This window comes from Rhinoderma darwinii, chromosome 8 (assembly GCF_050947455.1).
Source record: "Rhinoderma darwinii isolate aRhiDar2 chromosome 8, aRhiDar2.hap1, whole genome shotgun sequence".
Taxonomy (NCBI): domain Eukaryota; kingdom Metazoa; phylum Chordata; class Amphibia; order Anura; family Rhinodermatidae; genus Rhinoderma; species Rhinoderma darwinii.
In genome coordinates this window covers 11,632,322-11,646,613 of record NC_134694.1, presented here as the reverse complement: position 1 = coordinate 11,646,613, position 14,292 = coordinate 11,632,322, and the positions used below count along the sequence as shown (strand labels likewise).

At 45.9% G+C, this 14,292-nt stretch overlaps 1 protein-coding gene across 1 annotated transcript in view; it reads right to left on the bottom strand.

Moving 5' to 3' along the window:
- Positions 1–14,292, bottom strand: part of FAM163B (family with sequence similarity 163 member B) — a 49,957-nt gene that overhangs the window by 1,119 nt on the left and 34,546 nt on the right. The window contains exon 2 of the mRNA XM_075835085.1: positions 1,393–1,508. Coding sequence (XP_075691200.1) covers positions 1,393–1,485 — 93 coding nt within the window. The 5' untranslated portion in view covers positions 1,486–1,508. The remainder of the gene's footprint in view (positions 1–1,392; positions 1,509–14,292) is intronic.

Sequence of the window (14,292 nt, the reverse complement as noted above, 5' to 3'; positions counted from 1 at the left end):
CCTACAAAAGACATTACAAAGTGTAACAATTTTGCCTGAAATGTTCCTTTAAAGGATAACTCCACCCAAAATGTACAACACCCAAAGACTTTGTTAGTTTATTACTGGGTCACCTGTGCAGCAATTTTACATTTTGATCAATTGTTCCAGAGATCTATTCACATTATACTAGGGCAACACCTATTCTAGTTATTAATGGTGACAACCGCTGACAAAATAAATAAGAGGTTGTCACAGCTCCACCCATATCTCTAATACCACTATACCGAGAGCTATAGAGACACAACTAATTAACTTATATTGAAACTTTCACACAATTTTAAGACTCAAAATAAACATGGCTAATCTAACAGAACACAATTTTACAGTTTATATATAGAAATACATGACATGACTTAACTTCTACTCATCCTGGGTCACAAACTGTATTATACTTCTGAGCTGCATTCACAATTCTGCTGGTTGTCATTCAAAACAGTCAGCAAGCTTGTGGACAAACAAGCTTAACCAAACTCCTATAATGTAGTTACATTGATGCCTAGTATAAAGATGACACTTCCCAGAATGCAAATCACCAGAGCAAGTTCTGTGCAAACAGGGATGCTAGTAGATTTCAGCTCCGAAGCCTGCAGAATTGTAAATGCAGCTCTGGAATATATTACAGGCTGTAACTCAGGATCAGTACAAGATAAGTAATGGAATCTATTTCCAAAGCTACTCAACCTATGTAGATGAATTCAATATGTAATCTGTGAAATGATGTCCCAAGATGGACGTAGACTCTTTCTCTCTGATGGACTCTGGCCTCTTATCATTTTTTTCTCTATCTTGCTCTTTCTTCCACTTTTTAATTATGTTTTAGGCCGGATTCAGACGAACGTGAGCGTTTCGCACGCGCACAAAAAGCTGCGTTTTGCACGCGTGGCAGCAGCGTGTCCGCTCCGTGTGTCCTGTTCATATGGATGCGCGGCTGAGTGCTTTTCGCGCAGCCGGCCATCATTATGACACTCCGTTTGGCTGTTTGTAAACAGAAAAGCACGTGTTTACATTCATTCTTTTAACTGCTGTTGCGCGATTAACGCTTGTCCCACGGAAGTGCTTCCGTGGGGCATGCCTGATTTTCACACACCCATTGACTTCAATGGGTGCGTGATGCGCAAAAAACGCATAGAACATGTCGCGAGTTTTACGCAGCGGACTAACGCTGCGCAAAAAACACGGACTGTCTGCACTGCCCCATGGACTTGTATTGGTCTGCGCGAGCTGCGTGAAAACCACGCGGGCTGAACGGACGCAAATCACGTTCGTGTGAATCCGGCCTTAGGAACATACAACACATTGGGGACACTTCTATGCCAAGACCTGTTTCCTGTTTCAAATTGATCATCTTACCTGTAGCCGGCAATAGCAAAGAACGGCAATAATACAGAGAAGGATAACAGTCGCTAATATTCCACCGGTGATGACCACAGTCCCGGCTGTCATTCGACCGTCTCTCCATTAACCACCTAAGAGATGGGTAGACATTATTAATGGTGGGTACATCCTATCACACGAGACCACACAGTGTCCTGACATAGTGTGACATCATGATGACATCATCATACCTCCTTCTTGACCAGATATTTTCTCTGGATCAGATTACCCCATACTTCCCTCTTATTAATTATAAATTTTAATGCCATTAGTCTTAAGATATTATCTAGTCATTGTTTTGTTATTACTACTTCTTATAAAAGGGCTTTCCAATATTTAGCTACTCTTAGGGCATGACCACACATGGCGGAATTCCTCCGCAACTGTCCGCATCAATGCCGCACCTAATCCGGGTTGCGGATTACGGCTGCGGATCTGCACAAAATGTGCAGAAAATTGATGCGGACTAGCTGCTGCGGACTGCGGGAAAAGTGCTTCCCTTCTCCCTATCAGTGCAGGATAGAGAGAAGGGACAGCACTTTCCCTAGTGAAAGTAAACGATTTTCATACTTACCGGCCGTTGTCTTGGTGACGCGTCCCTCTTTCGGCATCCAGCCCGACCTCCCTGGATGACGCGCCAGTCCATGTGACCGCTGCAGCCTGTGCTTGGCCTGTGATTGGCTGCAGCCGTCACTTACACTGAAACGTCATCCTGGGAGGCCGGACTGGAGACAGAAACAGGGAGTTCTCGGTAAGTATGAACTTATATGTTTTTTTACAGATACATGTATATTGAGATCGGTAGTCACTGTCCCGGGTGCAGAAACAGTTACTGCCGATCGCTTAACTCTTTCAGCACCCTGGACAGTGACTATTTACTGACGTCTCCTAGCAACGCTCCCGTCATTACGGGAGCCCCATTGACTTCCTCAGTCTGGCTGTAGACCTAGAAATACATAGGTCCAGCCAGAATGAAGAAATGTCAAGTTAAAAAAGCAAGACGTATCCGCAGCACACATGACATGTGCATGACAGCTGCGGACTTCATTGCGGAACTTTGAATCTCCATTGAAGTCAATGGAGAAATTCCGCCATGAGTCCGCCACTGCTCCGCAACAGACAGAGCATGCTGCGGACACCAAATTCCGCTCCGCAGCCTATGCTCCGCAGCGGAATTGTACGCATCGTGTAAACGAACACTGCTAAATTAAAGTGAAAGTCAATGGAGAAACGGCTCCGCTGCGGATTAACGCTGCGGAGTGTCCGCAGCGGAATTTAAGTGGAATTCCGCCATGTGTGAACCCGCCCTTACTGTAAAGAACCTATTGGTAATAGAACCGTCTCTCCTCCTGGGTCTTAAAATCAATACTTAATGCATCAAATAATATTTATCCGAAATTTTTGAAAAATTTCTTGAACACAAAAACTTGATTTAAACAACGCAGCATTTTCTGATGATAGAATCCCTTTAAGAAGAGGCAATGCGGAGTACTCTTGTATTACAGGGATACATGGAAAGATAATATAATCAATTATTTCTCAAATATTCAAAAAATTATTTCAGAAAAGATGAACTCTGGTTCTATTCTGGTCAGCCGTATTACAAACTTGAATTGGCCTTTGAATGAAAACCAATTTCTGCTCCATCTGACTTGCAGATTAAGGAGATTAATATCCATTCTTTTATCAATATTATGCAGATGTAAGAAACTGGGATCAAGTATCAATCAAGTCCATGATCCCACTGATTAATGGTCCCGGGTCTCCGATAGTTGTGATTCCATTACTGTAGAATTTCTCATACTGCCAGGAAAGACTCAGACTCCTGGTCCAAACATGATCATTCCACAAGGGAACAGAAACAAGAGACAGATCCGTGATGGATCTCTTTAGATATTTATGGAAGTTGTCAATGACAATTCCAGAAGATGAGATAACACCCCCAATCATAAAAACAGAACTCCTCAATCTTTGTGTGGTTTACCAAAAGACCCTCTAAGATTCAAGAACTCCACTATACAGCTAAACCCAGCCGTAGACATAAGGCTTTTTGACCGGGGATCCCATCGATTTCGAGACGGACGACCTACAGCCTGATGTCTATGACTGTCCATTGATATCTGCTACCACAGAAAACAAGGATCCAACAGGTTGGTCTCTTATGTGTCTGATCCATTATTTTCCCGATGGTAAGTGGCACCAGATATATGGCATCTAATTATCCCACTTAAAATAACAAATGCATTCAACAAGTTCATGGCGGTAAAGTTTGGCCAAAAGGTTGTTTGATCTTTACTATCTACCTGAGGTCCATGGTCATCTTAACATAGTGACCCACCAATTGACTGTATTTCATGACTGGCCAACACCTAAAGGGTTATTGAAGATGGGGCAGTAACCTAGTAATTGTTATGCCCGCGGTTGTTGACCACCGGCATGTCCAACTTGCCGGCAGCCGCGACCGCAGAACTGTAACTTCATATTGGCGTCTCTCTCCTCAGAGACGCTGACACACACGGCTGCAGCGTTCTCCTGTGTCCCGTAGCGCACGCACCTGTCTAAAGTTTTCCAACCAATCCAGTGACACCCTGGACTTTCAAAAGGGCTCTGCCCTTCCTCTCCTTGCCTGAGTGTTGTTAGTCTTCTTGCGTTCATCTACGCAAATGGTCCCTTAATTGTACCCTGCTCCCAGTGTTTCCATTTCCTGCTTCCCGTATCCTGTATCCTGTTGCTGTGTTTCGTTCCTGTTCTTAAAGAGGCTCTGTCACCAGATTTTGCAACCCCTATCTGCTATTGCAGCAGATCGGCGCTGCAATGTAGATTACAGTAACGTTTTTATTTTTAAAAAACGAGCATTTTTGGCCAAGTTATGACCATTTTCGTATTTATGCAAATGAGGCTTGCAAAAGTACAAGTGGGCGTGTTGAAAAGTAAAAGTCCAAGTGGGCGTGTATTATGTGCGTACATCGGGGCGTGTTTACTACTTTTACTAGCTGGGCTTTCTGATGAGAAGTATCATCCACTTCTCTTCAGAACGCCCAGCTTCTGGCAGTGCAGATCTGTGACATCACTCACAGGTCCTGCATCGTGTCGGCACCAGAGGCTACAGATGATTCTGCAGTAGCATCAGCATTTGCAGGTAAGTAGCTACATCGACTTACCTGCAAACGCCGATGCTGCTGCAGAATCATCTGTAGCCTCTGGTGCCGATGTGTCCTGACACGATGCAGGACCTGTGAGTGACGTCACAGCGTGATCTCTGGAGAACACGCTGTGTCTGCACTGCCAGAAGCTGGGCGTTGTGAAGAGAAGTGGATGATACTTCTATACACAACGCCCAGCTCGTAAAAGTAGTAAACACGCCCCGATGTACGCACATAATACACGCCCAGTTGTACTTTTACTTTTCAACACGCCCAGTTGTACTTTTGCAAGCCTCATTTGCATAAATACGAAAATGGTCATAACTTGGCCAAAAATGCTCGTTTTTTAAAAATAAACACGTTACTGTAATCTACATTGCAGCGCCGATCTGCTGCAATAGCAGATAGGGGTTGCAAAATCTGGTGACAGAGCCTCTTTAAGCCTATTGTTGGGAGTCGTGTGTGCCTCCTCTGCCACGTCTGGTGTCATCTGCCACGTCTGGTGTCATCTGCCACGTCTGGGGTCATCTGCCACGCCAAGCATCACCTGTGCCACGTGTCGGCTACTCCGAGCATCTGTCTGAACATCCTCCCAGGTACTCTTTTCTCTGAGTGACTGTTATTGACAAATTTTGGCCAGCTGCTTCTCCGCTACGTCTGAGCGGCTTAGTGGGTCCACATACCCCACAGCCGTGACAGTAATGGGTTCATTAGAACCCTAAGGACTAACAGCATTGTGGAAGTTATGACTAAAGGGCCTAATTTCTATACAATTGTTGGCCTGGCCGGATTTAAACCCCTGGGTAGAGGAGTGTAGGGCTAGGGGGGATATTTTTCCTTGGCCAATAAGTGCTAGAACTAACAAGCCATTCTACCTTGGCCAGAATATTTAGATAATGGGCAAGGGCAGCGACCTGAATTTTTGCCCCGGTGAAGGAAAGCCTAGCTGCGATTAAGTTCTCTCCTAGACATTTTTGCATTGACATTTTTTGTTTTCTTCACAATGTGGGAGGGGTACACTACTTTACATTCCAGAATGAAACATGGATATGAAACTTCAGGTCACATCCCATTCAATTCAAGAAGGGCCAAAAGATAAATGTGACTTTGTAAAAAGAAAACGATCTCTATACAAATTGTTGGGCCTAGATGACAACCCTTGACCTTCTCAACTGGAAGGTCAGAGGTTATAGACTGCATTTCCAAGTAGAGTGCACTAGTAAAGTCTCTGCTTCAATTCACATCCCTGAACGTCAATCTCATGGACCAGGGCTACAGAGGGGTCATTATTAAACCTCATTCATGGATGTTGGAGTCCCATCCAACCTAAGGGACAACCCGGGTCAGACAGGTCCACTAGACTACCACAGAGTCCTCTGGTGAGCTCAGGCTCTAACCCAATAATGGGCTCCAAAGGTCCAGCAGAAGACAAACCCACTTGTCACTGGGGTCTATTTCTTATGGGACGATTTACAAATAACCCATTAGATCTTATTGGTGACATGTCCTGTGTGTACAATGATAACAACAAGGTTTACAATACAATTTAAAAGGGGTTGTGCACAAGTTCTTTACAGATGGAGGGTGGACCTCAGAACCATCTCCTCGGGTGGGCCCAAGGAACCCCTGCCGGGCACTGGCACAACCCGTCAAATGATAGTGTGTACTGTGCTCCAACATGCATCCCAAGTCTTAAGAAGACCACAGACGTTTAGATGATGTGGTCGACCTTCATCCTTACTTATATCATAACAAAGTATCTCAACAATTTTTTGAAAAAAACTTTTTTAAACTCTTTTTTTGATCATGTAAAATAATAGAACTGGGAAGGAATCTGCGCCCATGGCCAGTTCTAGGCACATCCTTGAAAGTTGAAGACTTGTATGAATTCTCCAGGCAGATGTCTTCTTTACAAGTACCTCATACCGTAGTAATGTCTTACGCTTAAAACAAGACATCATCTCATCTGCCAGAAGAACATGCCCCGGGGGGAAAGCAACTGGATAATTCTACCTCTGATGAATGCTTTCCTGAGTGTCCACTGGCTTCATCAGTAATATATAGACCCTCCTGCGTCACGGTGGTCCAAACCTGTTTACTTCTCTCCTTAACGCTCAACTACTACCTTGCCAGGACTGCGTTCAGCTTGTAAAATTGGCATACTGAGCGGAGGGAAGGACAAGATTAACCAAGCAGTCCTTGGCAATGGTAAGGGAAGGTCCACATCTGCTATTATGGGAGCAGACAATGGTCCCTGTGTGCAGCCTGACGTCCACAGACGGTCTATAATTTCTCAACGCTATTTTTAATATTGGGTTTCTGTCTCTAACCTAAAAAACGGATGAGTCTCCTGTTTGCAGCAGTTTCTTCAGCCTGGGACCTTTATGAACCTGGACTCTCACAGTCCATATAATGCAAAATGACTTCCAGATTGCAGAAAACTTCACATTGGGAGGGCAAGATATCTCCTGTCTGTCCCATCCTCTATTCTTTCCAAAACTTCCTACGTACCTAACTGTGCCCACTCCAGCATGGACTCATGGACTCCAGGGACTTCTTCTCATGGAAGTAGGACTGAAAATCTTCAGGTAATATCCGCTACTAACACTTCTATTATATAGGTGACCACCCAGGTCTCCACAAGAGCATGGAGATGCAGAGTGGTCACTACTGGTTGCTGGGGCTGTAGCTAGGCACTGCCCAAACTTAATCGTGTACTGCCTCCAAATTCTGGCATCTCCTTTTTATATAGGAGCGATCTGATATTAGAATAGTTTTCCTTTAAGCCCATCAGCGGACGTGTCATCGATCGTATAACATTCCAAACATTACTAAACCCAAGACACTTTTACCACCTTCAACCTTGTGTGTGGACCACCAATGACTACTCTCAGATAGGGCCGGGCAATTATCACCTATATCATTATCACGATTAATTGAACATAAATCCTCGATAACGATTATTGAACGATTATTTAGGCCACACCCCTTTTTGCATGGCACGCCCTTTATTTGCATGCTACGCCACTGAATTAATATTTATCCCATGAGCCTGCTGTATATAATATATCCCGACACTGCCCCCACACAAGATATTGGCCCCGTAGTGCTCCACACACAGTATAATGCCCCCATAACTGACTTGCATGCAGTATAATGCCCCTATAGCTGCCCCCAGAGCTGCAACCCACATAGTATAAAGTCCCCCTAAGCTCCCCCAACACTGTTTAATGCCCCCAAAGCTGCCCCCAATAGTGCCTGGTAAATGTAATAATATACATACTCACCTAACCCGTTCCAACGACAAGTGGAGGAGATCCCTCTGCTTCTCTGGTCTATGAAGCTCGGTGCAGACAGGCGCAATGACGTCACCGCCTCGCGTCCAGCGATACATAGTGAATGGTAGAGCAGAGACCTTGCGGTAACCTGCTCTACCATTGGATTCAACTGTATCTGCGTCCTGAAGATGCAGATACAGTTTAAACCGGAAGGAAATAATTGATAAAGCTGAATTTCGATTTCGATTATTTTTCGATTATTTTCCCAGCCCTATTCTCAGATCTGATTCATGGGCATATCTATGAGGGGTGCAGATGTAGCAATTGCAGAAGATCCCTGGTGTATGAGGGGGCACAAAGCTCCCTCTGTCACATTAGTATAAACCAGTATAATAAATAGAACATGGTAGTGGGGGACCCTGGCTTATATTTCGCATTGGGTCCCAGAAGCTACAAGTGACATCTCTGGTCTGATTGTCATAGAGATGTTCCTTCTCTTCTCCACCAAATACAATGGCGCTAATTCCAGAACCAGTTATTCGTCAGCGACCTCCTCTGGGCTTGGGGGAACTGTAAGTCTTGCATTTCTCTAGAATTGACCCGGAGAAGTGATCTTGTTGAGGAGCTTGTTGTATTTCGGGCGAGAGTAGACGCTGTCATGTAAATACAAACAAGCAGTCAACTCTACAAAGACTCGAGCAGCTCATCCTTCCCCGGAGCCTGGACCGCTGATAAACTCGTTTTGTCAGATGCCGCAGTGAGAGGGTGACATATCCACCTTCTGGGACCAGCTGGAGAGACCTAATATTGATACCACCCGTCAGGCTAATGCAAAATGACAGCGGCGCTGCAGGGATGCCCGCTACTCGCCATCTGAAAGTTGTTAGAGCACTCCTAGTCTCCCCGTGACACCAGATCCCTGGTAAAAAGATGCTGCACTACTGGAAATTGACCTCATATTTATACAGGAATGAAACATAAAGAGCAACCGAGTTGGTAGCTTATTTAAGTCCAGTTCAGTATATCTCAAGGGGGTCGATAATACAGACACTAAAATACATCTGTATTAGTGGTTGGATGAGATACAAAAAAAAGGACTACTTTTTTCATAAATAGCGCCACTTTTCTCCATAGGCCGTGTCGGGTATTGCAGCTCAGCCTCATTAATGTGAATAGCGCTGAGATGAAATACCACGCACAGTCGATGGAAACGGGTGCAGCTGTTTCCGGAGAAAAAAGAAGACACTTGTTTTTTCTTCCAACTTTTTGAAGTGTCCACTACAAAGCACAGCGTGAAGGGCCGGTGAATGAATGGGCAAACACTTGCAGTAAAAGTTTGAGAAACTGTCCCTTTAAATCTGCATTGCTCATAATGCACTATGGAAATCAAAGGATTATACACAATAAGCGACTGATCTCATCTAATTTCTATTATGTCTTTCTAGTAAAATCTGTCTCAGCGGCCACAAAAAAGAAGTCATTTAGGTTGCGGCACTTTTTAGACATTCTCTTTTATGTGCTGCTTCCCTCTAGTGTTCAGAAGTGAGAATGCATGTCTTTATTTGACCAACCTGCTTCTTGGGGCCCCTGATTATCAATTCCGTACTATATTTGATAGATTTTTGGGGGTGCAGACACATAAGATCCATTAAATTAAGTAAAATGTGATCTAGCTCAGATTTTTTTTTAAAAACTATGATTTAAAAAAAAAGTCTCCGTACACAATCAAATACAAAACAGCGACAAATTGTGTAGATGAGATCGACTTACAGGCACATGTGGAATGCGCTTCAAATTTTTCACTTGCCCTATTTTGTAGATGCAATAGTGCCATAGTGAGTTGGAAAAAAAACCACAGTGCCCCCATTAGAGTATTAGTGGGCACAGTATCCCCATAACAGTAATAGCAGCCATGGTACCCCATAACGGTAATAACACTCACAGTGCCCTTCATAATAATTATAGCAGCCACAGTACCCCCATAATGGTAAAAACACCCACAGTGCCCCATCAGAGCAATAGAAGCTATAGTAAACTAATAACAGTATTAGCAGCCACAGTACCCCCACTATAGTATTTGCTTTCCACAGTACCCCCTAACAGTAATAGTACCCCCAGTGCCCCCATTAGAGTAATAGAAGCCACAGTAAAATAATAGCAGTAATAGCAGCCACAGTACCTCCACAGTATTAGCAGCCACAGTATACTAATAGCAGCCCCAGTGCCCCCAAAGTATTAGCAACCACAGTATCCCAATACCAGTAATAGCAGCCGCAGTACCCACATTAGAGTATTCGCAGCCACAGTACCCCCATAACAATAATAGCAGCCATGGAATCACAGTAAGGGGAGATACAGACGGACGTTGCGTTTTTGCGCGCGCAAACAACGCTGCGTTTTGCGCGCGCAAAAACCATTTGACAGCTGCGTGTGTCATCCGTGTCTGATGCGCGGCTGCGTGATTTTCGCGCAGCCGCCATCATAGAGATGAGGCTAGTCGACGGCCGTCACTGTCCAAGGTGCTGAAAGAGCTAACTGATCGGCAGTAACTCTTTCAGCACCCTCGACAGTGAATGCCGAACACATCCTATCGAAAAACCTGTTGAAAAAAAAGAAAAAGTTCGTACTTACCGAGAACTTCCCGGCCGTTGCCTTGGTGACGCGTCCTTGGTGACGCGTCCTTGGTGACGCGCCTCTCGACATCGGGCCCCACCTCCCTGGATGACGCGCCAGTCCATGTGACCGCTGCAGCCTGTGCTTGGCCTGTGATTGGCTGGAGCTGTCACTTGGACTGAATTGTCATCCCGGGAGGTCAGACTGGAGGAAGAAGCCGGGAGTTAACGGTAAGTCAGAACTTCGTTTTTTTTTCTACAGGTTCATGTATATTGGGATCGGAAGTCACGGTCCATGGTGCTGAAACAGTTTAACTCTTTCAGCACCATGGACAGTGACTATCTCCTGACGTCGCGTACCGATAATTTTTTTGCCGGGTTCGGCCAAAACGAGTTCGGCCGAACCCGGTGAAGTTCGGTTCGCTTGTCCGGCTTCGCTCATCGCATAACTCTGCGTATTTCGCGCATCACGCACCCATTGAAGTCAATGGGTGCGTGAAAACCACGCAGGTTGCACGGAAGCACTTCCGTGCGAACCGACTGAAACAGCGCACCAGCTGTCAAAAGGATGAATGTAAACAGAAAAGCACCACGTGCTTTTCTGTTTCCGAACATCCAAACGGAGTGTCTTTGCGATGAGCGAAGCCGGACAAGCGAACCGAACTTCACCGGGTTCGGCCGAACTCGGCAAAAAAATTATCGGTACACGACGTCAGGAGATAGTCACTGTCCCTGGTGCTGAAAGAGTTAAACTGTTTCAGCACCATGGACAGTGACTACCGATCCCAATAAACATGAACCTGTAAAAAAAAAACGAAGTTCTGACTTACCGCTAACTCCCGGCTTCTTCCTCCAGTCTGACCTCCCGGGATGACAATTCAGTCCAAGTGACAGCTCCAGCCAATCACAGGCCAAGCACAGGCTGCAGCGGTCACATGGACTGGCGCGTCACCAAGGACGCGTCACCAAGGACGCGTCACCAAGGCAACGGCCGGGAAGTTCTCGGTAAGTACGAACTTTTTCTTTTTTTTCAACAGGTTTTTCGATAGGATGTGTTCGGCATTCACTGTCGAGGGTGCTGAAAGAGTTACTGCCGATCAGTTAGCTCTTTCAGCACCTTGGACAGTGACGGCCGTCGACTAGCCTCATCTCTATGATGGCGGCTGCGCGAAAATCACGCAGCCGCGCATCAGACACGGATGACACACGCAGCTGTCAAATGTTTTTTGCGCGCGCAAAACGCAGCGTTGTTTGCGCGCGCAAAAACGCAACGTCCGTCTGTATCTCCCCTAATAGTAGTCACCGCACACTCCATAACTGTAATAGCAGCCACAGTGCCCCCCTAACAGTAATCAAAACAGCGCTTGCCAAATGGCAAGAAAATACCCGAACAGTAATAACATCCCAGTGCCCCCATAACTGTAGTAGCAGCATTTACTCCACAGCTGTGCCTTCCTTTTCCAAGCTGCTCCTCCTTTACCCTCTTAGCCCTGCTCTGTACTCGGGGGTATCAGTGTTCAGGGAGAGTATAAATCCAGCACCAGCCATGAACACTGGTCGGGCCCTTGTATCAGTCCCCCATAAACTTGCCCAGAATAATGACTTATTTCCAGATTGAACGGTCGCCCATCGGGGCAATGCTCAAGGACCTGGCAGCTATAGGAACTGACGATGCCCCCTTTCTGTTCAGAACAAATGACCCTGCCCATCTGCGGACCCCCACCAGACGCTGCCAGTATATAAGATGTAAAAGATATCCCCGTAGTATTCTGTAATAACACCCCAGAACGTTCTGCATGATGGACGTATCACTTACAACCCCTATATACATCTATATGGCCTCACTGCGGGTAAACCTGGCAACCGCTCATTCTATAGGGAGAATATCAGAACAGGTGGAGAAGATGCCGCTCAATTCTTAATTCATCCCCGTGGACCTTAAACAGTTTAAAAGCTTTATTACAGGCGGAGAGGGTCCTGGGAGAGAACTTCACACCCCTCTCCCTGCACCATCACGCGACGTGAGCGCAGCTGCAGCGCATCCCGGCTCCCTCTCGCCATAACTCACCACGCATCAGCGCGCAGCCTTTTTTACATTCCCCGCACTGTAATTCAATTCTAAGAGCCCATATATCCGCTCCCCAAGGCTACCTGCAATTCTAATGCTTTACTGACCTGTAACGCACATGGACATACATCAATCGCATCTTCTGTGTAAGTCACTCACTCCCAGAGATTTCTTCATCACGTCTGATTACTTTTATCCAGTCTCAGTAGGACCCCCCAACCCCCCCCCCCCTTCACCAGGATTATCAACCATTCCAGGTTATCCGAAGAACGCAGAGTTGTCAGCTGGATCCTTTAATATTTGGCCTTTTAATTTAACTCCCGCATGTACTCCTACATTTACCCTGTATGGCAGGAGAAAAGAGCAGGTGACGGAAACTTTCCCCATGGCGGATCTCATATTAAAGGGGTGGTCTGTGATTATGTGACCTCTTTAAGAAAAATCCCTAAAAAATCCCTAAAATATTACTTCAAATGGCTCCAAAGATGGACTTCTACTTATAGTAATTATCGTCCATAAAAAGAGGCGGTGTACAAGGGTTTGGGCCCCTCTATTGTAGGGTTAATGAACCCCGGGTTACCTGGCGCAGGGATTGTACCTCTGTGGGAATAGTGGTAAAAATGGTGTGATCCCCCTAAACTTACAATTCCTTACCCCCCCCCCCCCCGGGGTTGTGGGATTAATGATACTTAAAGGGGTATTCCAATCTTAGACATTTATGGCATTTCCCCATTTACGACCCCACTTCCATCTGGCGAGGCGGCAGCATTCATCCAAGATTGTTCAGCTCTTTCCTTAACTCCCTCAGACTTGAATACAGGGAGACGTGTCAATGTGCGGCCACCACTCCCATTTAGTCTATGACTACTGCTCAGCCGACCACCTCAGCTGTCAGTGAACCCCACGCCAGACCCGGGACGGATGAATGCCCTCCCTGGAAGATTTACAGTGGACTGCTCGTGTGGGCTGGCCGAGAAAAAATTTAGCAGTGAGCGATGGGGAAATTACCCCCCATTTACAACTGGGCAGACGGTGCCCAGAGCTGAAGAGGAGCCCAAGAGCGAGCAGGTAAGCATATGGAGGGGTTTAGTCTGGGGTCTGTTCTGGGGTGTGAATTTATTTAGGTGTCTGGTCTGGGGTCTGAAATAATTTTGTGGTCTGAAGTCGGAATTCATTTAGCGGTCTGTTCTGAGGTCTTAATTTATTTGTGCTGCTATAGAGACTGGGGATATGTGCAGAAGTGAGTGTCAAACTCTGCAGGAGAAGTCGTCATGGGGGTCTGGGCCAGATGGAGAAGACGTCACCTATGAGTCACTGAATTTGAAGATGTGTGGTAGGCCCTCCTGACATCTCTGTTATAGTAAATACTGGCATTCCCCATGAGAAAACTATTCTGGAGCATCCTTATTTCGAATTTTACATTGTGTAGTTATTCCTCCTGGAATAGGGAATTTTAGAATAGGCCATCGATGTTTGGTGGGGTCCAACCTCTGGGACCCCCACCATTCAGCACAGTGAAGGATCCGCAGTGAAGGGAATGGGGCGAGCGGCTCTGCTACAGGTAAGCTGCCGAGCCTATGTAGACAATGGAGGGATGCGGTGCTTCCATGAGCTCCACAGTCCTTTCACTGTGCTGATCGATGAGGATCCCAAAGATCAGACCCCCACCCATCAAACATTTATGACCTATCCTAAGAATCTAGAATGTAAGCAATGATGTTTCTAGTCACTGACATCAAGCCGAGACCGTGAAAGTGCTGATCAATTGAAACGCT